The sequence below is a fragment of the Nothobranchius furzeri genome, chromosome 3 (assembly GCF_043380555.1).
Source record: "Nothobranchius furzeri strain GRZ-AD chromosome 3, NfurGRZ-RIMD1, whole genome shotgun sequence".
Classification (NCBI taxonomy): Eukaryota; Metazoa; Chordata; class Actinopteri; order Cyprinodontiformes; family Nothobranchiidae; genus Nothobranchius; species Nothobranchius furzeri.
Window position 1 is genome coordinate 52,238,516 of NC_091743.1, and position 22,686 is coordinate 52,261,201.

General features: G+C 45.4%; 2 protein-coding genes across 4 annotated transcripts; one reads left to right on the forward strand and one right to left on the reverse strand.

Moving 5' to 3' along the window:
* Positions 1-1,812: 1,812 nt before the first annotated feature.
* Positions 1,813-13,632, reverse strand: LOC139068861 (zinc finger protein OZF-like). 2 transcript variants are annotated; one of them, XM_070549323.1, is made up of 3 exons: positions 13,186-13,632; positions 12,882-13,001; positions 1,813-4,115 (listed from the first exon to the last, which is right to left on the reverse strand). In XM_070549323.1, the coding sequence occupies exons 2-3, from the start codon at positions 12,904-12,906 to the stop codon at positions 2,824-2,826; spliced, it is 1,317 nt and encodes a 438-aa protein (XP_070405424.1). In that variant the 5' UTR covers positions 12,907-13,001; positions 13,186-13,632; the 3' UTR covers positions 1,813-2,823. The 2 variants fall into 2 exon arrangements, with proteins under 2 accessions (XP_070405424.1, XP_070405423.1); XM_070549322.1 differs by having other exon boundaries at positions 12,882-13,632.
* Positions 13,633-14,641: 1,009 nt separating this feature from the next.
* LOC107385569 (zinc finger protein 8) lies at positions 14,642-20,417 on the forward strand. Of its 2 annotated transcripts, none has more exons than XM_015959534.3 (2): positions 14,642-14,911; positions 19,325-20,417. In XM_015959534.3, exons 1-2 carry the CDS (start codon positions 14,731-14,733, stop codon positions 20,242-20,244), a joined length of 1,101 nt encoding a protein of 366 aa, XP_015815020.1. In that variant the 5' UTR covers positions 14,642-14,730; the 3' UTR covers positions 20,245-20,417. The 2 variants fall into 2 exon arrangements, with proteins under 2 accessions (XP_015815020.1, XP_015815021.1); XM_015959535.3 differs by having other exon boundaries at positions 14,642-14,875.
* Positions 20,418-22,686: the final 2,269 nt, after the last annotated feature.

Below are 22,686 nucleotides of genomic sequence, written 5' to 3' on the forward strand. Positions count from 1 at the left end.
ATATAAGTTTTTTAAAATTAAATAATATAAAACAGCACATTAGGGGCAGAAGTCACGTCATTATTACTAGTAGTAGTTTCTCATTGGTCCTCCTCCTCCTCCTTGGGGAGGAGACTGATGATGGGATGGGAATCTGCTATCTACAAGTAGTAGGATTCCCCCATCAGGACTGCCCCCCCATTCTTATTAGACACACACACACTCGGGCTAGTGGTCTGAGACAGTCTCTAAGGGCCCTGAGGTTGTTCTGTAGGATGTAAACTCCATTTATCTAAACAGAGGCTGTTCAGAAAATTATCTATAACAGTGTGTGTGTGTGAGAGGGAGTGATCTGAGTGAACCTGATAGCACAGCTCCACTTCAGTCACTTCCTGTGTTCACACGTCTTCTCCCTACTGAGACAGATCTCCACCTTGATGCAGACCTGGGTTGGGGTGGGGGGATTGTTGGGGGCCAGTCTGACCTGAGACCAGCACCGTACCACTGATTGTATCACAGACTCCATAGGGAGAATAATATGACATCTTATTTGTTTTAATATTTGTCTCTTGACTTTTAAACACATTAGCAGGTGTTTCTCATGTTTATTTACAAACATCATTTTTCTGAATGTGAACCAAAAACCTTCCCAGTCAGACCGTTCTCTCTGCTAGTTGAATCTGTCTTTTCAGTGTTTTATTAACCTCTGACCCCATGACCCCCTTGCCTTCTCTTGTGTTGTTTTGTTTTTGTTGCTCAAAGACGACGGCGCAGCAAACTTTACCTGACCGTCAGTCAGCTCCATGCAGAAGTTGGACGTCCATTCTGCTGCTGTAACCGCTGCCTCTGCAGGACCGAGCCATCTAAAGCAACTGGACCAGACAGAATCCCAGGGGGAGTTTCTTTCTTCTGCTGCCCCTTTCAGGATGTCCTCACCTCACCATGGGCAGGTCCTGCAGTCATGCTTGCAGAGCTGAGAAGCTGCCCCAAGTGAAGGCTCAGGACATCTTCTCCTTGTTGTTATTGAACTCAATCTGTTATTTGTGTTTTTTTATTCCAGACTCCTGTCTGAACCTCTACCTCTCCATTGTCCCTCTCTTCTGGATTCACCCTGGCCTCCCTTTAGGCACATCCCTGGACCACTGGACTCCTGGACCCTCAGACCCCTGGACACTTGGACATCTAAACATTTTGGTTGCTGGCCACCTTGGACATTGAACAACCAGAACACTGGACACCTGAACACCTCCTAGACATTTAGAACCCTGGACATTTGGACACCTGGAACTTTGGACTAATAAACTTTTTAAACGTTTTATCGTTGCAGTTTTCTGTTTCCTGCACTTCAGTTCATATTCAAACCTAAAAAATGGCAATGAACTTGTTTTAAGTTGAAGTGTTTCTCCTATGTTTAAAAGGCAGATAAATGTCTCGATCATCTGCTGAGCAGCAAAAAGAAACATTATGCTAATTGAAATTGGATCACAGCGGCAGCATAAACGGTAAAAAGAGACAGTCTAACGGTGTGTTTTAAAAGGGTTTTTGGTTTCTCATGCAAGGGCAAAATTAAAATCAACTCATTTGTCTAAATTGTAAAATTATAGGCTTTAATCTGAGCACAGGTGACACAGTGGCACCCTCTCCAAGTAGAAATGAAACACAAACTAAGATGAAACAGATGAATAGAATAACACAAAGACACTTTGTTGTGAACACAACGAGCAAACAGAGAGCTTCATGTGTTGGAGGCACAAACATCTGGCTGAGGTGATACTTTAAGCAGCTCTGATCTGGGATGACTCAACAGCTGGGTCATGCGTGCGCCCGTCCCAATGCAGAAGGGAAATGTATAAATTAGGCTTTACACTAATCTGTACCCGACAATCTTTGTGAGAAGCTTATGTTTTTTTAACAGGCAGCATAATTCTGGAGTTTTGGCATTTCAGCAGAAATGTTGTAAAGCTCTGGGAAACCCGACACGGCAATTATTAACTTTTTCTTCATGTTAGATTGGAGATGTACTGAGAAACATCCTGTCTGCTTATTTGACAGTCAATGAAACCTCCGCTGATTGTTCCTTTTCCGAGCGACAGAGACGAAAATTTTAAATTTTCTCAACTTTCTGGGACTGCGTCGCTGGCTTGCCTGTGCACAAGCGCAAAAATTTACATGCACATTAATTCACGTGTTGCTTAGCAGGAGAGAGACCCACGATTATCACTTAGTCGCTCATGGCTCATTAAAAATTAATGGAGGAGAGGTGATGTTTATTTATTTGGCAGACACTTTTAGCCAAAGAGACTTACAGTTGTTGATCTATAGGGCATGTTGTGATCTGTGGGGGAAATCGGTGTACCCGGAGGAAACCCATGTATGCATGGAGGGAAGTTGCAACTCCACGTAGAAAAGATGCAGCCGAGATTCAAACCTGCAACCTTTTTGTTGCAAGGCAACAGTGCTAACAGCTGCGCCACCATGCAGCCCATGTGCAGCCCAGGTGATGCTGCCTCCCGTGTGTCGAGCCCATTAGGCGTCAATAGAAAATAGAGGGGTAAACGCTTGAGTTTGAAGAAGCCACGCAGATCTACATCACAATGTACATTTTCATTCATGGGCTCATGTCTTGCAGGGTAGAATTGCACTGCTGCTAGCCAATCTGAGGACAGATGTCCAAATAGCAGGACTCCAAATCCTGCCATTTTCTTCTCCCCTCACCTCCGGTTAAGTTTCATGTCCTGAAACATGAGCATGAGAGATTTTTTTCTACAGAGATCGACTCACAAGGCATTCATTTATACTGGAAACCACTGTAAATGCAATGGAAAACCCAAGTGAACTTGGTCTTTAAATTGGTTCTTTGTGTCCTGTGTGGACTCTCATGTGCCTATTTAAATATGTCTTTCGGCTAAATTGTTGTCCACAGAGCTCACAGGAAAAAGGTTTCTGTCCTGTGTGGACCCTCATGTGACTATTAAAAGTTGTCTTCTGGCTAAATCTTTGTCCACAGATCTCACAGGCAAAAGGTTTCTGTCCTGTGTGGACTCTCACGTGATTGTTTAAAGTTGTCTTCTGGCTAAATCTTTGTCCACAGAGCTCACAAGCAAAAGGTTTATGTCCTGTGTGGACTGTCATGTGTCTGTTTAAATGTGTCTTTTGGCTAAATCCTTGTCCACACAGCTCACAGGCAAAAGGCTTCTGTCCTGTGTGAACTCTCATGTGACGGTGTAAAGTTGAATTAACGCTAAATCTTTGTCCACAGAGTTCACAAGCAAAAGGCCTCTGTCCCGTATGGATTCTCATATGCCTCTTTGAAGTTGTCTTATCGCTAAACCTTTGTCCACAGAACTCACAAGCAAAAGGTTTATGACCTGTGTGGACACTCATGTGAGTGTTTAAATTGGCCTTTCGGCTAAATCTCTGTCCACAGAACTCACACGCAAAAGGCTTCTGTCCTGTGTGGACACTCATGTGAGTGTTTAAATTTGCCTTCCGGCTGAATCTTTGTCCACAGTGCTCACAAACAAAAAGTTTCTGTCCTGTGTGAAGTCTAGTGTGTGTTTTTAAATTAGATTTTTTATCAAATCTTTTCCTACAGACATCACAACTAAATGGTTTTTGCTCTGTCTGCTCAGTCTCAACATCTGACTCAAAAGACCTACTCTTATTCCAGTCATTGTCTCTGTCTCCAGTTTTAGACTCAGACTCTGACAGTTCAGGTTCTAGATTCACATCCTCATCCTCTTCATCCTCTCCACTAACTTCAGTCTCTGAAGAATCAGATGTGTGTTCATAAGGACTTAGATCTGGGTTCCTGCTACTTTCTGCTATTCCACCCGTCTCTGTTGTCATCTGGTCGGCTAAGCTGCTGGTTGGAACATCTCTGTCTTCTATTTGCTGCTGATGAAGCTGTAAGAACACAGGTTTCTCTTCATTATTCTCACTCTTTATAGAAAATGCAGTGAATGGGAACCTGGAGGCATCCATCTCCTCCTTCAAATGGAACTGATCTCTATCAAGACTGGTCCAGTGTTCCTCCTCTTCCTCCTTTATAAGGTGTTCTGGGTCCTGCTGGTCCACATCAGCACTCAGTCCTTCAGGAGCTTCTTCTTTAACCACCACCACCACCTGTGTAACATCTTGTAGAAAACACAGTAACAAATGAAGTGAATGACAGACCACTGTAACTATGTTCCCACATATAACAGCTGTAGCTTGAAATGATTTATATCATGCTATTTTAAACCTTTCAGAACAATGCTAAGCCCATATATGATGAAATATTACTGCAGACAGTATGGAGAAGTCACTCATTAGTTCTGAAAAATAAGCCACTTTCTTTAGACATTATTAAAAAAATAAAATAAATAAAAATAAAAGAATGGAAGCCTAAGGGCCAATAAGTTATTTTCTGACCCTGTTTGACATGTTCCATGGATTTCACATATGATATCCTTGAATTTTAAAGACACATTTTAATACCAAGAACACTCTTATTTTTGACTGGCGGAAAAAGTTATTTTATGTTTTGTGTGAAAAAAAAAGTGGAGAACTCCAACTGCTTGTTGCACCAAATTGATGTCATCAAACCAGGCACGAAGAAGAAAAACGGCTGTGAGTTTAATGAGCTTCACATCCATTTTCCAGGACGAAAGAAGAAGGATTAAATGTGGAGAAAACCACTATGAAGCTGGGCATGTCATAAGTGGTAGCTTAGCTGGGGGAGATACACGCGACTTGTGTTCTATTTCGTCTAGTCTTAGCCCTTAAGCGAGCTGCTATTGGAAGGGTGATCTCAGCATCAGCCAATCATGAAGAGCTTAAATGTACGCCCACCACGTGGGCACCCCTTGTGGGTTATATAAGTGGAGCGACTCCACTGTTCGCCTCCGTTTTCTCTTCACGCCAAGCTTAAGAGCTTCTTTTAAGAGCAATTATACAAGAAAAATCTACTCACCGACCATGTCCAGCGACGCCAGGACCTGCCCGGCCTGCCAGACGGGCTCCATCTCCAGCGGCGACCTGCACGCCAAGTGTGAGGTCTGTCTCGGGGCTCACCACGCTGGCCTGGCCTTGACCCCCAGGCCTCGTGCCCCGTTTTGTACCGCTCTGCCCGTGGCTGAAAAGGTCCGCCGGGTCGAGTACTTCACCCCCTCCACCGACGAGGAAATTCCGGTGGCTGGCACGTACTCGCTGGACAAGGCGTTACGGTTCTTCAACGTCGGCCAGGAGCCGGCTGGCTCCTACCGATTGGACGATGTCATCGACAGCGAGGAGTACGACGAAGCTGGCTTCCATAGCCCTTCCCTCCTGTACAACACGGAGGTCGACTACGAGGCTGGCTGCCATAGCCCCTTTTCCCTCCAGTACAACACGGAGGTCGACGAGCCTCGTGAGGAGCACGACGAGGCTGGCTGCTGCAGCCATTATTCCCTCCTGTACAGCACGGAGGTCGACGAGCCTCGTGAGGAGCACGACGAGGCTGGCTGCCGCAGCCATTATTCCCTCCTGTACAACACGGAGGTCGACGAGCCTCGTGAGGAGCACGACGAGGCTGGCTGCCGCAGCCATTATTCCCTCCTGTACAACACGGAGGTCGACGAGCCTCGTGAGGAGCACGACGAGGCTGGCTGCCATAGCCCTTTTTCCCTCCTGTACAACACGGAGGTCGACGAGCCTCGTGAGGAGCACGACGAGGCTGGCTGCCGCAGCCATTATTCCCTCCTGTACAACACGGAGGTCGACGAGCCTCGCTCAGCGGGTCCTTCTGCCCCAGTGGTTTCTCGCTCCTCCCTGCCAGCAGTTAGAGCACTGCTCCAGGAGCTGCCCGCCATCATCTCCGCGGCTGCGACCCGCAGGTGGCTAGCCGTTCCAGAACCGGCTCCCCTGAGGCGGATGAATTGGCGGGAATTTTTGGGGCAACACAGACGCGCTGTCCAGACCCCGTCTGGCCGCACTTCCCTGCTGCCATGAGCTGCTGGTCCGCCGCCTTCTCCGAGCCTGCCAGGCTCGAGGCGCCAATTTCCAGTGTGGCGTCAAGAACCACCTCACTGGACCGCGAGCAGTTCCCACTAAGCATGACCAGCTGCTGAGGCGGCTCGCCGATCGCGCACACCAGTGCGCCTTCCAGACCGGCGCTGCAGGAAATAACATCGCCTTCTCGCCTTTGGCGTTTCCAAAATGGTGGAGGAGCTTGACTCTCCTGTCGAGTCAAAAACCATCATTACTAAAACTGCTGATGCCATCCTCAATCTGTGCGCTGCTGTACTCACCGGTTCTGCTCGCATTGCTGCCTGGCAGACCCTTATCCAGCGGCCTTGTGGCTCATGGCCCTGCCCTCCATTCCTGAACACCTGCACAGAGAGATGCTGGAAGGCCACATCACCTCTGACGTTCTGTTTGGTCCCCATCTTACGAGCATCATCTAGAGGGCTCAGCAGCTGAACTTTCAGCCACGGTGCGAGACCTGCTCCACTCTCGGTCAGCCTGCACTCCGGCCGTTCCCCCAGAGGATGGGACGAACGGCGCGGAAACTCCATGCGCCCAGCTGCACGGCCCGCCCCGCGGAGCCGGCCTCCCGCTGAGGCGGGACCAGGGAGTTGGCGGCCAACGGTTCCGAACGAGCCAGCAGACACAGCCTTGGCAGTCACAGGAACCTCGCCGAAAACAACCACGAAAACGACTCGTTGGGGGGGGGAATATGTGTGCTTATGGCTGCAATGTTAATTCTGTGAATTATTTTGGTTTTGAAATAAAAACCCAAAAAACGTCACATCGAGAGCACAATCCTACAGTCCTCTGCAGAACCTTCTGCCGAATCCTCACACATGATGTTCCCCGCACCAAGCACTGCAGCACATCTGCATGTTCACACAGTCGGACTCGGTCATGTTACACGGGCAGCTGTAAGGGTGCGCTCCATTTGCGCACCGCCCCCAGCCTACGGCCAGGCCCGACTCATCCCGCTTCCCCCACAACTTTGGGTGGGACGGGATGTCATGGCGCTGTCGCGACCACGCGCAAAGCGCGCACATTGCGCGGCTCCATCCGCTGGCACTTTGACGTTCCCGTGCACGGGCCCGGCTCCCACTCGTCCTTCATGGACTCCACGCTCTGCGGTGCGGATCAGCCTCTTCCAGCTGTTTCACACTTGCTCTTTCGAGCACAGCCCTCCATGGGTCGCTCCCAGTTCTCTGGTACGAGCGACGGCGGTAAGGGCGCGAAACCGATCCTCAGACGTTGCTCACGTGACCTCGAGCACACGTCCGCTGTCGGAACGCGCGCACGAATGCCTCCCTTTCGGCTACTCGCTAGCCCAGCGCACTTTCTCCAAATGTCCGGAGACCGTGCTGCAGCCACTGCGGAAACGAGGGTTTTATTTTACCGGGACGATCTGCTCCGATGCGCCCGGTCCGAGGACAGGGCGTCAGTGCAAACCAGGAGGTTAACAGAGCATCTGTCAACCCTGGGGTTTTCTACAAACTGGGGGAAGAACTCTGTTCTTCCATCCCAGTCGATTATGTTTCTCGGGAGGGGAGCTGAACGCCTCTCTAATGAGAGCACGTTCGTCGCCGGTGAGAGCGGCAGATCTCACCACGGTGATCTCCCGCGTGCAACCCCGCGAGATCGTGAGAGCCCTGTTAGTCATGAGACTTCTGGGCATGATGGCTGCAGCCCACTCGGTGGTGCTGCTGGGGTTGTTGCACTCGAGGCGCCTTGCAAAGTTGGTTCATCTGCCTCCGGGTACACCCGATACGTCAGAAGAGACGTATGTTGAGGGTTCCCCCCTCAGTGGGCGGGGACCTCGCTCACTGGGGGAATCCCTGCATCCCCTCACACGGGATTCCCATCGGACGTCCTGCGTCACACGTATCTGTGTTTACGGATGCGTCACTGTCTGGGGTGGAGGGCACGTGCTTGTTACGCGGCAGATCGCTGGCCCTCCCACACGCACGAGCACATAAATGTGTTGGAGCTTATGACAATGAGGAATGTGTTCATGCACTTCGCTGCCCTTCTCGATGGCCGTCATGTCGAAGTTCACACAGACAACCAGGTGGCGGCAGCCTGCATAAATCGCCAAGGGGGAGTTCGATCCCCTCCTCTATTGCGCATAGCCACAGATTTACTGTGTTGGGCACATGTCCACCTGCTGTGCCACCTACATTCCGGGGATCCTGAATGTAGCGGCAGACATCCTGTCGAGAGGGGGTCCCCGCGACTCCGACTGGCGTCTGCATCCCGCGCTGATATCACAGATTTGGATAAGGTTCGGGGAACCGTGTGGATCTGTTCACGGCTCGCGAAAACGCTCAGTGTCGCCTGTGGTTTTCCCTGAGTCTCCGGGACCAAACCTCGCTCGGAGCGGACGCCTTCTCACACCAGCCCGGGCTTCGAACGCTCCTTTATGCGTTTCCACCAGTCCCTCTGATTCCCCTTCTCCTGGACCGAGTTCGGTCAGAACAGCTCTCGGTAATTCTGGTGGCTCCCAGACGCTTGTCCGCGTCATGGCTTCCGGACCAGCAAGCGCTACTGTCCGGCTCCCCGTGGAGACTCCCGCGAAGGGAGGACGCCCCTCCCCGGGCGGATGGGATAATCAGACATCCTCCGGAAATAAGCCATCGGCTGTGGGTCTGGCCGATGAGCGGTTTCGATTAGGGGTTTCTGGGCTGCCGCATGATGTGGTCATCACGATTCAGAGTGTGCGGGCGCCCTCTACCATTGCATCTTACGCTGCTAAATGGGCAGCTTTCCAGAACTGGGGCACAGAGCGGAATGTTCAAGCGCTCTCCTGCCAGCTGGCGGATGTCCTATCATTTCTGCAGATACGGACGGACAGGGGCCTCGTATTCAGCACTATTAAAACATATGCTGCAGCTATCTCATCCTGTCACCAGGGTTTTGGTGATAGATCTGTTTTCAATCATCCCCTCACAAAACGTTTTCTAAAAGGTGTCAGAAGGAACAGACCTGTGTCCCGCCCGCTAATTCCCCAGTGGGATCTAACGGTGGTTTTGCGTGGCTTATCTGAAGCCCCATTTGAGCCCTTGGACCAGGTCTCACTCAAGTTCCTGTCACTTACTAGCCTAGTGAACTAGACCAAATTCTTGCTTTGCAAAGAATGGTCTAGGCACGCTACATTGGAACCTCAGCAGCTCCTACCAGGACTCTGGCTAGCCAATCACAGCTCTCTAGAGGGGTTTCAAACACATAAAGAGCTGTGATTGGTCCATAATGGTGGGCCAATCATAGTGCTCTATCTGCTTAGTGAACAAATCACAGAGCTTTATCCTCTTTGTGGGCCAATCAGGGCACTCTATATGCCTGGTGGGTGGGATGATGCAACAGAATGAAACAAGAGTATGTCACATTCATTGTCCAGTGGAATGCGGAGATCATTTGAAAGACAACAGTAGAACCCGCCCCACAACCGAGAGCCGTCAATGGAGCGTGGCCAGACTAAATAATACATTTATTTAGTCTGGCTTGCCAGGCTAGTCACTTACAACTGCCTTGCTGCTGGCACTGGCATCAGTCACGAGAGTGAGCGACCAAACCGCCCTCTCAGTGGCTCCCGCATGCCTCAGGATCCGGAAAGATGGTGGGTCTGCTGTTTTATGCCCCAACCCAGCCTTTGTGCCCAAAAAACATTAATACTTCCTTCAAATCCAGGTCAATTTCATTGGCTGGACTTTTTCCTCCTCCCCATAATTCTGAGGAGAAGGCGGCTTCCCATCTTCTCTGCCCAGTGCGCGCGCTCGCACGATATGTGTCACGCACTTCAGGGATTCGCCGCTCACAAATCATGTTTGTGCACTACAGGGAGTCTTCCCTTGGGCAAGCGCTGTTGGCCCAGCGCCTTTGACTCTGGCTATGTGACGCCATTTCACTCGCTTACACATCATTGGGGCTGGATCCTCCTGAGACACTCAGGGCTCACTCAGCCAGAGGGATTTCCTCTTCTGTGGCGCCCCACAGTGGTGGGTCAATGGAAGTCATTTGTCAGGCTGCTTCATGGGCTTCACCCTGTTCCTTTACTCGTTCTTATTTACGAGATGTGTCTTCAGGATCCATCACTCGTTCAGTGCTTGGACCTCAGCAGGCTGAGTGAACGCATTATGGCACCTCATCGGCCCTGCTTGAATGAATTTCATCCTCTTGTGGATGATATTTTTTAGTGGTGGCCCCACTCTTCTCTCTGGCTGCCTCAGCCTTTTAAGCCCTGGGCTGAGCGACCCCCACTAAAAGGAGACATGTTGGGTGTGTCCATTGGTTGAGCTAACCAGTGTGGCGTAAACCCATCCAGCTGTGCTTTATTCCAATAGCAGCTCGCTTAAGGGCTAAGACTAGACAAAATAGAACGTTGGTTACGTATTGTAACCCCAGATTCTATGAGTCTAGTCGCAGCCCTTAAGCCACTTGGCCACACTGGTTCTGTTAGGACTAAGAGCCATCGGAGGCGAACAGTGGAGTCGCTCCACTTATATAACCCACAAGGGGTGCCCACGTGGTGGGCGTACATTTAAGCTCTTCATGATTGGCTGATGCTGAGATCACCCTTCCAATAGCAGCTCGCTTAAGGGCTGCGACTAGACTCATAGAATCTGGGGTTACAATACGTAACCAACGATTTGTAGTCTTTATTTACGAATTTTAACAAGCATCAAATTACGTGACAGTGGAAAGCATAAATATTTTTTAATCAAATTGAAGTACAGCATACGTGTAATTCAGGGAGACCCCTATTCAGCATGTTTTAAATGTTTCCCTGTTTCAACACACCTGATTTGAATTAGTTGTGCTTAGCAGGCTTCAGCAGAGCCTGATGAGCTGCTGAACAGATGACTCAGCCACTGAATCAGAAGGGAAACATTTAAAACATGTTGGGGATAGGGCATCTCTGGGACAAGGGTTGGGCACACCTGGCAAGGCATAGGAAAATAACTTCTACAGCCCCATTTACTTACATTTATTTATTTATTTATTTATCTATTCACTTATTTTGTTGTTCAGCAGACCCCCGAGCCACTGGAAGGTGAGGAGATTTAGGTTCCCATTCCCAACACACATAGTAAACCATCGCAGGTAGGGGTGGGTACCTTTGACATTTGAATCGATTCGGTACTAATTCCCGGTACCTAGGAATCGATACCGTTACTTAACGGTACCAATTTTCGTAACTTTTGAGTGTTTATTATCTTAATTCTCTTTTATAATTAAATATATATTTTTCTCAATATATAACAATATTTGATAAATATCACGATAAATAACATTCAACTGTTTGTATTTTAACATCGTCCTTGTAGTTTTATAAGCTGATAATTAAACTGAAGCAAACATCTTTACTGTGAACTAAATTTACTGTGTATCTTCATTCCTTTAGCCGTCTTTTTACATTTGATTTTTCCTATTGGGAAGTTAGAATTTCCGAGGAGAAAGCGAACGCACCATTAGCTGATAACAACGGTGGCAATGGAAGCTAACATATCAAGCTAACGTTATCTTAAACAGTTTATTTAGTTGCTGGAGCAGATTTAAACGATGATGCCGCACACTTAGATCGTTGTCACTGGTTTCATCTTCACCCAATCACCTGTCGCATTTAGTAAAGTGAAGCCAAACTTTAGAGCGCGTTCATGTTCTTCTAGTCGGAAATTCGGAGTTCCGAGGAGAAAGCGAACGCACCATTAGCGAAACGGAAGCAAACATATCAAGCTAACGTTATCTTAAACATTTTATTTACCTACCGGAGCAGATGAGGATGTCTAACTTAGATCGTTGCCGCTGGTTTCATCATCACCCAGTTACCCATCACATTTAGTGAAGTGGACCCAAGCTTTAGCGTGCATTCTTTCTACCATGCTGCTCTGTTTACAACTGGCTCGCAGCGAGCGACGACATAATGCTCTTGCGCATGCGCAGCTGTCTTGGCAAGTTCTCGTTATGAAGCATGGGTACCGAAACGAGGCACCGTTTGAAATGACGTGAATCGGTGCTCGGTCGGTACTATGGAATTCGGTCGGTACCTTAAAATGTACCGAATTCGGTACCCATCCCGCAGGCAGAAAAGAAGTTCTTGACTTTTAGTTTTTCTTTAATTTTTCAAAGAGTAAAAGCTTGATTTGAAATCTATTTGTGTAAGGGCCTAACTAAAGCCTGGCTACATAATTATCTTTACCCTACTTTTGGTCTGTTGAAGTTAACACAATTTAACCAAAAGTAAACATATAAAAGCAGGCTTTAATAATGGTCATGACACTGACTCAGCAATAATGACTGAAGAAATGATTTCTAGAAGAATTGAGGGGAAGGAAGAAATGAGGGGAGGGAGGGAAGGAAGGAGGGAGGGAAAATCTTTTCCATAGCGCCTCTCAAGATAAAAATATAAAAATTTTAAATATAAAAAAGATTTTTTTAAATGATTAAACATATGTTTAAAATAAGCAAAAATAGACAATTGTGATAAAAAATGCAGAGAATGAGAGTGAATAGGAATGAAGGAAATCAGTGGATCCTGAGAAAGGCAGAATAGGTGGGGAGAGCAGAATAAGGAGAGGGTGGTGATGAAGGTCACGCTAAAGCCAGCCTGAACAGGTGAGTTTTCAGCTGCTTTTTAAAGGAGACCACTGAGTTCTCTGATCTCAGGCTCAGGGGGGGAGAGTTCCGGAGTCTAGGGGCCACAGCAGCAAATGATCTGTCGTCACCTTTGGTCTTTAGCCTGGTGCTGCAAGGTTAACATTTTCTTGTGTTTGTGCACACTAACGTATTTCTACAGAAAATATCAGTACAGTGAAGTAGAGAAGTACAGTGGAGGAAACCAGAACACACACACACACACACACACACACACACACACACACACACACACACACACAATAGTAGTAATAGCAGTGTGGCAGTACCGGTATTAATGATGTCCAGATCCATGTGTTGAAGTAAACACGACTGGTCAGTCAGAGCTGATCGATGGTCCTGATGCAGTAGCACGTTGTATGTATGTCTATAGTACTAGCCGTATTTAGCTAACAGATGCAGAAAAAAAGCAGCTTAGAGATGACCGGGATGATAGAAGGAACATTTGATGGCAAAACGAGCGCGTTTCTCAAATAAACAGAAGCAGGTACAGAAAGCAGGAGTCTTTCTGCTACGCTCCGATTGTCACGTTGACTGCAGTAGAAAATCTCTGATTCTGAAACTAACTCACACCATGTTGTTGAGGAAGAGAATAATATCCTCCGCATGGTAGAAACATTTCTTCAGCAGCAGTTAGTCTTCTTATTTATTTATTTTTATTTTATTTTGTTACTAATAACGTCTCCTAGAGGCTCAAAATTGTAATTTAACACACCAAAACAGCAAAAGGCTAATATGGCTAACCACCATGGATTCTTTCTCTTCATCTACTTTTTTTCTGGGAATCAACGCAAAGGTGCTTTACCGCCACCTACTGGACTGGAGTGTGACAGACTGTACAGCAAGTCTAAACAAAACACATTTATTTTTGTGATGACTTTCCCAGGCAATTATTTAAACTAAAGCCATGCATTTTTCATCTGTTTAATCAATATTTTTGCTTTTTTAGGCAGTTTCTTTGGCTTCCCCAGAAAAATAACAAAACGATACAAGTTTGAATTGTCCAAGACGCCATTGAAAATCCAAACAACAGGAACACAATTCAAACATCAGCTTGTATTGTGTCATATATGTTCCAGATTTGGGAACCAGCGAAGTAAGGAGCTAAACTGAATTCCGTGTCACACGTGTTTTCAATTATCTGAAACTTACATTTTTATTCTTGTTAAGCTGCATTTAAGCTGCCCAAACAAGAGCCTGAAAATTCTAAGTGTTAATTTGAAATGATACAACTAATGCTGAGTTTTATGGTATGATAAATATTAACAATATTTTACAGGGAGGCAGCCCCACTGTTCTACCATATGGTAGACACACCCCTGTGGAGATGGAGCAGGTAAATTGGGGTCAAAAGTGGCCCCAATACAGAGCTTTGCTGGACACCATGGGCAAGGGAGCGGAGGAGAACTGGAACCTGAAAACAGCCACAGAGAAGGAACACTAAGGCAAGTAAGAAAGAAATCACCCCAGTGCAGTTCCCGATAGGTCAAGCCAGTCTTTCAGCTTATAAAGTAGCAAGTTATGGTCCATGGTGGCGATGACATAATCAGAAGACCGCTTCCATGATCTTGTCACTTTCTGGAGTGCCCTACCAGTCACAGCTGGGCTGAGCTGTTTACATGCAGAAGAATGTGGTTTCTAGCTGCATTATCTGGGTACTTGCCCTATTAGAATCAGTTCAACTTTGGCCAGATTAACATGTTTACATGCATTTAAAAAAATCTGACTTCAGTTGATCTAAGGCAATACTTTGGTTTTTCTGACGGTGTTTAGATGTACTGACTAGTGCTGATGGTGTCTTTGATACCAAGTTAGAGAAACACATCCCTGGCATCTTTGACTGCAGAGTCAAAAGAGGTCAGGAGATCAAATAGATGCAGCAGATGACATAGAGGCGAGTTTTCTCAGTAATGCACTTGATTCAATGTAGTGTTTTCATTTCACTGTGTGTGTGTGTGTGCGTGCGCGCGCGCGCAGCTTTAAGGGGGAGAATGACGTGACTAAAGTGGGCGTGACCTGAAGACGGGACAAAAAAGAACCAAATCCAAGTCACGTGACTGGCCATGGCATCTTTTTTTGTCCTTTTTGGATGAGCACGATCTCCGTGCAACCCCCAAAATGACCAAGCTGCAGTTTTTAAACGTCTTCCTGACTGAGCGCCTCATGCTTGCTGCACAGGAGATTTACAAGTCTGTGGAGGACACAATTTTGGAGTACCGAGAAGAGATAGCGATCAGGGAGCGGGAGAACGACCGTCTAAGACGTAGGCTCCGAGACGCCGGAATTGAAATATGGCCAGGTTAGCTCTTCGAAAAGCTAACAGCGTAGCCCTAGCCCATGATTTTCATAAGAGCCAAGCATCACTGCGATAACACTTGTTTAAATAATAGATAATGACTTGTAGGAGTATGAGATTAGTTAGTTACTATTGCCCCAAACTCAATACAAGTTTACCGTTTCCACAGCAGGTTAGCTAACATTAGCAGCTTTTGGGTTAGCGACCTTTGTTCGTTAGCCAGCCGGGTGTTGTGCTGAAAAATGCATCCCCGTAGAAAGTGTATTTAAAGCTCAGATCAGTCGTTAATAAAACAGTTTCATTAAAAGCTGTTTCTTACTATACTTTTAAACACAAACATCACTGGTGATTGGCATGGGAGCCTCTGCTTTCAGAATTAGATCTGTTGTAGCAACAGGAGTATTTTATACTAAGAGTGGTAAAGTATCTTTTAGAGTAGCGAAAATCAGGATGCAACTAACTTTTGACATTTTAGTAAATATTTGGGCAGTGTGCGTGCCACAACGGGTGATTTGGTTCAGCACAACACCCTGTTGTGATTGCACCATTGACTAGCCAGTGCTTCACTCTTGTAATAACGGATCATGCAGGTTCTTCGCTCACATTTTAATACATTTGCAGTGGTCTGTAGTAAAAATAAAGTGTTTCTCAGTGTAGGACCTCTTTAAAAATACGCACATTACAATTGGCCAACATTGTTAATGGCAAACTCAGTCACTGAAACGTTATGATCAGAAATGTTTAAAATCACCACTTACATTCACAGTAAGCAGACACAGTTTGTCAAAATTTTCTGTTAGAAATTCAAAACGATGACAAGGCTTCTTGTTATTTTCAGAAAAGATGGATGGTACTACTACATTCAGTTTTTACCTGTAAGAAAATGTTATTTTTTACCTGTAAGAAAATGTTTAAATGTTAATGCAAAACTTATAATTATTTTATACAATATAGTTTATATGTAAATTTGTCTGTAACCTTTAGTTTTTCTACAAATGTGAAAATTTTTCTTTTTGCTGTTCAGCAAGCTGCTGAGGGGAAGCCATCTTTTTCATAGTGCATAAGCAATAGGCCACGGATTCCCTGTTTGAGGCTTCCTGTCTCTTTTAGCCTGCAAAATCACTTCCGGGTTACATTAATATTGGTGTTCTCTGTTCACACAATCACTGCAGGACCTGCTGAGGATAAAGATCTGTGATGATGTACACAGGTTAAATCAAGCCACATCTAAAATGGCAAAATCAAATAGAGGTGTATGTGTTTGCCTACATCCATAACATTGAAGGAAAATCAAATGCCAAGTTCACAGAGAATGTTTTTTTTTTTTTTTTTACTTCTTTTAAAACTATAATCGGCCACATTAAGTTTAACATGCATGCTAATGGTGAAAATCCTCCTCTGGCAATGCAGCTGCATTAGCTGATGATAGAAACTAGACAGGGAAACACTCAGATTAGTCAATTTAGCGTTCATAAACTCATCCATCTTTGCTCGACATCTTGACTAATAGAAGCTAACCATTAGCATTAGCAGCATCTTGGCAACATGGCCGAACTCCTTCAGGCTTGTGTTATTTGGAGATAAAACAGTGTTGCAAAACAAGCCAGTCAGAGGCGAGATTTTGGAATATCAGGAAGAAAGACTTCAAATCCTGTTGCTTCTGTTCACTTCTCATCTGCCAGCTACCTCCTAGTTCCTGAAACAAGAGCGCCAGAGCTTTTCTCCCACAAAAATTGGCCTTGTTTGAGATGAGCAGCGCCTCGCCTGGAAAACAGACGAGAGCAGACAGACGCAGCAGTGGGAGTGGCTAAAAGCCGGCGTGTCAGTCGGACAGATTTCCATACTTGTAGCTTGCGGGTGACGATGGCTGAAGATATCACGTTAGCATTCATACTTGTTTAATTTTTACTTTTAATTCTGGTGCCTATTAGCAACCGAAACACATCCTCACATGCTTGTGGATATCATACAGGTGCTGGCCAGTAAATTAGAATATCATCAAAAGGTTGAAAATATTTCAGTAATTCCATTTAAAACGTGAAACTTGTACATTATATTCATGCATTGCACACAGACCAATGTATTTCCAATGTTCATTACATTTAAATTTGATATTCATAAGTGACAACTAATGAAAACTCCAAATTTGGTATCTCAAAAAATTAGAATATTCTGAAAAGGCTGAATATAGAAGACACCTGCTGCCACTCTAATCAGCTGATTTACTCAAAACACCTGCAAAGGCCTTTAAAAGGTCCCTCAGTCTTGTTTTGAAGGCACCACAATCATGGGGAAGACTTCTGACTTAACAGCTGTCCAAAAGACAATCATTGACACCTTGCACAAGGAGGGCAAGACACAAAAGGTGATTGCTAAAGAAGCTGGCTGTTCGCAGAGCTCTGTGTCCAAGCACATTAACAGACAGGCGAAGGGACGGAAAAAATGTGGTAGAAAAAAGTGTACAAGCTCTAGGGATAACCGCACCCTGCAGAGAATTGTGACGACAAACCCATTCAAAAATGTGGGGGAGATCCACAAAGAGTGGACTGCAGCTGGAGTCAGCGCTTCAAGAACCACCACGAGGAGACTCATGAAAGACATGGGATTCAGGTGTCGCATTCCATGTGTCAAGCCACTCTTGAACATGAAACAGCGCAAGAAGCGTCTCGCCTGGGCCAAGGACAAAAAGGACTGGACTGATGCTGAGTGGTCCAAAGTTATGTTTTCTGATGAAAGCAAGTTCTGCATTTCCTTTGGAAATCAAGGACCCAGAGTCTGGAGGAAGAGCGGAGAAGCACAGAATCCACGTTGCATGAGGTCCAGTGTAAAGTTTCCACCGTCAGTGATGGTGTGGGGTGCCATGTCATCTGCCGGTGTTGGCCCACTCTGTTTCCTGAGGTCCAGGGTCAATGCAGCCGTCTACCAGGAAGTTTTAGAGCACTTCATGCTTCCTGCTGCTGACCAACTTTATGGGGATGCAGACTTCACCTTTCAACAGGACTTGGCACCTGCACACAGTGCCAAAACCACCAGCACCTGGTTCAAGGACCATGGTATCCCTGTCCTTGATTGGCCAGCAAACTCGCCTGACCTTAACCCCATAGAAAATCTATGGGGTATTGTGAAGCGGAGGATGCAATACGCTAGACCCAACAATGCAGAGGAGCTGAAGACGACTATCAGAGCAACCTGGGCTCTCATAACACCTGAGCAGTGCCACAGACTGATCGAGTCCATGCCACGCCGCATTACTGCAGTTATTGAGGCAAAAGGAGCCCCGACTAAGTATTGAGTGCTATACGTGCACATTCTTTTCATGTTCATTCTTTTCAGTTGGCCAACATTAGAGAAACAAACATTTTTTCATTGGCCTTTAGAATATTCTAATTTTCTGAGATACCAGATTTGATGTTTTCATTGGTTGTCACCTATAAATATCAAAATTAAACGTAATAAACATCGGAAATACATTGGTCTGTGTGCATTGCATGAATATAATGTACAAGTTTCACGTTTTGAATGGAATTACTGAAATATTTTCAACCTTTTGATGATATTCTAATTTACTGGCCAGCACCTGTATATTGTGGAAATGTACATATGAAGATATGACTGTAATAATAAGTAAAGGTTATCAACTGTAGAGTTTGTGTGCTTATAGGAAATGTCACAAAAGAAGACAAAACATATTTGTCTTTATGGCCTATATAGTTGTCATCATCAGCGTAACATGATTTACAGAATACTTATGACCAACTAACATTTTTCATTCTACCACTGGATGTTTGGATAAGAATGGGAACCAATCAGATCTTAGATCAGGTGAGAGCCAGGTGTTTCCCGTCATACCCTAGTTTTTTCAGCCGGTGGAGAGCAACTGCAGCACCTTGCTCCAAAATCTGCGGCCGCCTTGATCTCACGAGGTTATCGTTGCCTACGTGGGTATGACGCCAGAGCAAGTCGGTGTCAAGTCGGACACGAATCTAACCGGCATGCACTGTGCGCTGATCACCGGTGATCTAATCTGCGCAGAACTTGCTCATCTCAAACACGGCCATAGACTCACAAGGCATTCATTTAAACCGGAGACCACTGCTAACGTGTTAGAAGAAAACGAGTAAGCTTCTGTTTAGGACACAACATGACTGAAAACAATAGCTTTTACCAGCATAGAGAGCAAGCAACACTAACAACATTAACAGAGAATTAGCTTTTCAAAAGTGCTCATGATGTTAACCTATCACTCTGATGATAGATGGTGGTAATGTTGCTTCCTCGCTGCGCTAACTTTGCTAACAAAGAGCTAGCATATATCGTAGACATTACTGCTTTTGAGTTGGATGCTTTAGTTCAGAGGTTTGCCTCTATTCGTCAGAACCCCTAAAACTCAATACTTACGTGTCTGTCTCTTGCCAGATCGTCCATCCATGGGGCTGTTGGATGAGGAGGAGGGTGAGCACCCACGTCGTGAGTGGAGTCCCAGTATGGGACACGAGGAGCGTATTCCCTTACAGATAAAAGACAAAAGAGAGCTGCGGACCAACCAAGGAGATGATCAGCTCAGAAGCCATGGGTCCTGCAGTACCTCAGAGAATATGTTCACTCCTTCACGCGTTTCAAATGAATACCCCCAGGACGGCCCCCACACATCCAGCCTTTCTCAGAGTCAGGGTGTGGAGAACAGGGAAAGGGATCCTGGATCTCGAGGCACCCCCAGGCATGTGAAGGGAGAGAGTGTGGGCAGCCACAGAGGCTCCACGTCTTCCAGCAGTGGTGCTCAGCCTCTAGCGCCGGTAAACCCGAACTGTTCCAACGAGAACAATATTGATATCATAGGTTTGGAAAATGGAGGACAGATGATTGGTGCTAAAGGAGCAGTATCTGGGTCTAACAGAGGACAAGTCACTGTCATGCGTAACCAAGGAGCTAACGCCATGGACTGCCCCCATCAGAAGTCCCCCATACAGGGTCACATGTCATCTTTCTGTTGTAAAGTATGTGGTGAGGCGTTTAGCCACATCGGTCATTTACACGTTCACGTGCAAGTGCACACTCGGGAGAAACCGTACCGCTGCGGGGTTTGTGGGAAATGCTGTAGCTCTTCCGGAAGACTTCAGGAGCACCAGCGAAGCCACACAGGGGAAAAACCTTTTCGCTGCCAGATTTGTGGAAAGGGATTCACACAGATGGCTCATCTGAAAGTCCACATGAGGATCCACACAGGAGAGAAGCCGTACAGCTGCCCTGTGTGTGGCAAGTGCTTCAGTCGCTCCGACAAAATCAAAAGGCACCTGCAGACACACAGCCGTGAGGGAACCTACTTCTCAGGGCAGTGATGCAAAATGTGTTCAACAGCCCAGTGTATGAATAATATTGATGTGAAAAACTTTTCTTATTGAAAGCAAAAACGACTGCAGCTGACAAGGATTCTCTTTGTACTTTACAAAAGTAGAAGTTCTGCAATTGTTAAAGAACTTTTCTTTTTATATCTAACCTAACAGTTCTCACTCTGGACAAGGTTTGTATTAGCCGGTTTAGTATGTTATTTGCATAAATTTGTATCTGTCACACGTATTAAATCTCAGACACATCTGAATAGTTAGTGTTTGAAACATATTTAGCTTTTTTTGTAGTCTCATACGTAGCACAAAGTCTTCCACATAAGCCTGTAAACAAACACATTAAGGGGTTGTCCTTAGTTTTCTTCATGTGTTAACCCATGCATCTGGAAGCAGCAGGAAGGATGCTAAGCTAAAGGAATACAAGCGACTGGTCAGTCAGGGAGATGAGGGGGTTGTGATTAAAGCGTGTGAAGGATTAGAATGAATGGACGATCTGCTCTGATCATAGAACGGTCTCATGATCGAATTAACAATTTTAATTAGTACTCGTACAATAAGTGGTGATGCTAAAGGTGGTAGAGCTGCACAAGATTAGGAAAACTTGCGATGCACGATAATGATTAATATTATGATGACTTGCAATAAAAAAAAGCTTAACTGAAGAACAACAAAAAACAAACAAACAAAGAAATTAAAAAATATATAAAAGGGGAAAAGCAAAAATTGGAATCAAAAGATGTGTGAGGAAAGGGAAAAAGAAAATGAGCAAGAAAAGGCAATCGGTGGATCCTGGGAAAAGCAGAAGGAGCAGAAAGAAGCTAACTCAGGTGTTTGCTAGCCATCCAAATTAAACATCGTTGGCATAGGAGGCGGGCATCTAACCTGTAAATGCCCACCTGATTGGCCAAATGGGTAAAGAGCTGTTTCATTTGTCAAAAACTTCATGCTTCCATTTGACAAATGCATTATGGGTAGAAAACATTTGAGCTGACCGTACATTGCGGTCTTTCCTATTTTTTGTGATATGCATACTGCGCATGCTGATATCGTGATGACGATACATTTGCGATGTATTGTGCAGTCCTAATTTACACTGTGATTACGTTAACTACAAGCTGTTGCAGTATGCTAGTGCTACTAGCACGTGTTAGCACAAGTTGGTGAAAAAACCGTTTAAAAGGACAAACAAATTTGTAAACATGTTTCTGCCACGTCACCCACCCCTGTAAGGAGAGAAGGACTGTTTAGCCTGGCTTAATTGAACGATGTCTGTGATGTTTGTAACAGTTGCGCTGCATTTTCAAGGCTGACCTCTAGCTGTTCTTGGATGGAGAAGTCTTTGGGGGTGTACTAAGGTGGATTAATACTTTTAGAAAAATGTGAATAAATGTCATGAAGAGGGCTTTGTTTAGTTCTAGATGAGGGGTTCTCAGTGGCTGATGCTAATTTACAATTATCTGGCTAAAACTATTTATCCAATTAATAATTGTAAACAACACTTAGAGCATAAAAAAACGTAAATGGAAGAAGACATGCCAAAAAACTGGCCGTTGATGGGATTCATCCAGAAATCCCAACACTTTTCCTGGTCCCTGAACTCACCATCGCTCAGCCTTCACTGGCAATAACAAATCCTCCAGATTAACTTCCAGAAGCATAATTTTCAAGTTATTTTCTAATTAAAGGTATTTTGAGACAAATTGAAAACAAAATCACTTTTGAAAGGTACAAATATTCGCGGTAGGGTCGTACCAAATACTTTAAAAATGGGACCCAATGCTTTAAGGGGTTAGATTGAGGGTAAACCACCAAATGGTTCCCTAGTGCGGCTGTGTCTGCAGCTCACCGCTCCCCACAGGGATGGGTCAAATGTGGAGATGTAGTTTCACCAGTGTGTGATGATGACTATGGGACTTTGATTATCAGAAATTAGTATTGGCCCTAAAAACTGCATCATAGAAAAGTATTTTCACATAAAAACATCAGATGTTTACAACAATATCAGATCAGGCAGGAATATGTCAAACAACAGGGTGATGTGGCGAGGCGGTCCTGAAATAATCCGAATAAAAAAGCTCAATATTGTGATTATTGTTTGTTCTCACTGTCTTCTCGGGTATATGTTAGATTTTTAAAGTTTTAATAGGTTAAACTGTAAGACTTGAACTCTTGATTAGTGTTGAATGAACTTGTTGAATGCTGAGAAGTTTTAGCTAAAGTCGTCTCGGTCAAATGTGTTCAGTTTAAGGTTAAAAACAAGCTGCGTCTAATTACGTGAAACATTAAAACTGAAAATCACGAGACTTTGTTAAAATGCTTTGATTAAAAATCCTTTTTACTGAACGTGGATCAGAAACTTTGCTCAGTTTTCACTCCGAAAAAGAAAACACAAATTCAGATGAAATGACCATTATGAGACGCTGTCAGTGCGCTTCA

Coding starts and splice junctions, on each gene's coding strand:
- LOC139068861 (XM_070549323.1), bottom strand. CDS start 12,906: ATGGATCTGGACATCATTAATACCG. Junction 4,116..12,881: donor TCTGGACATCATTAATACCG/GTACTGCCACAC, acceptor GTTTTCTACAAG/ATGTTACACAGGTGGTGGTG.
- LOC107385569 (XM_015959534.3), top strand. CDS start 14,731: ATGACCAAGCTGCAGTTTTTAAACGTCTTCCTGACTGAGCGCCTCATG. Junction 14,912..19,324: donor CGGAATTGAAATATGGCCAG/GTTAGCTCTTCG, acceptor GTCTCTTGCCAG/ATCGTCCATCCATGGGGCTG.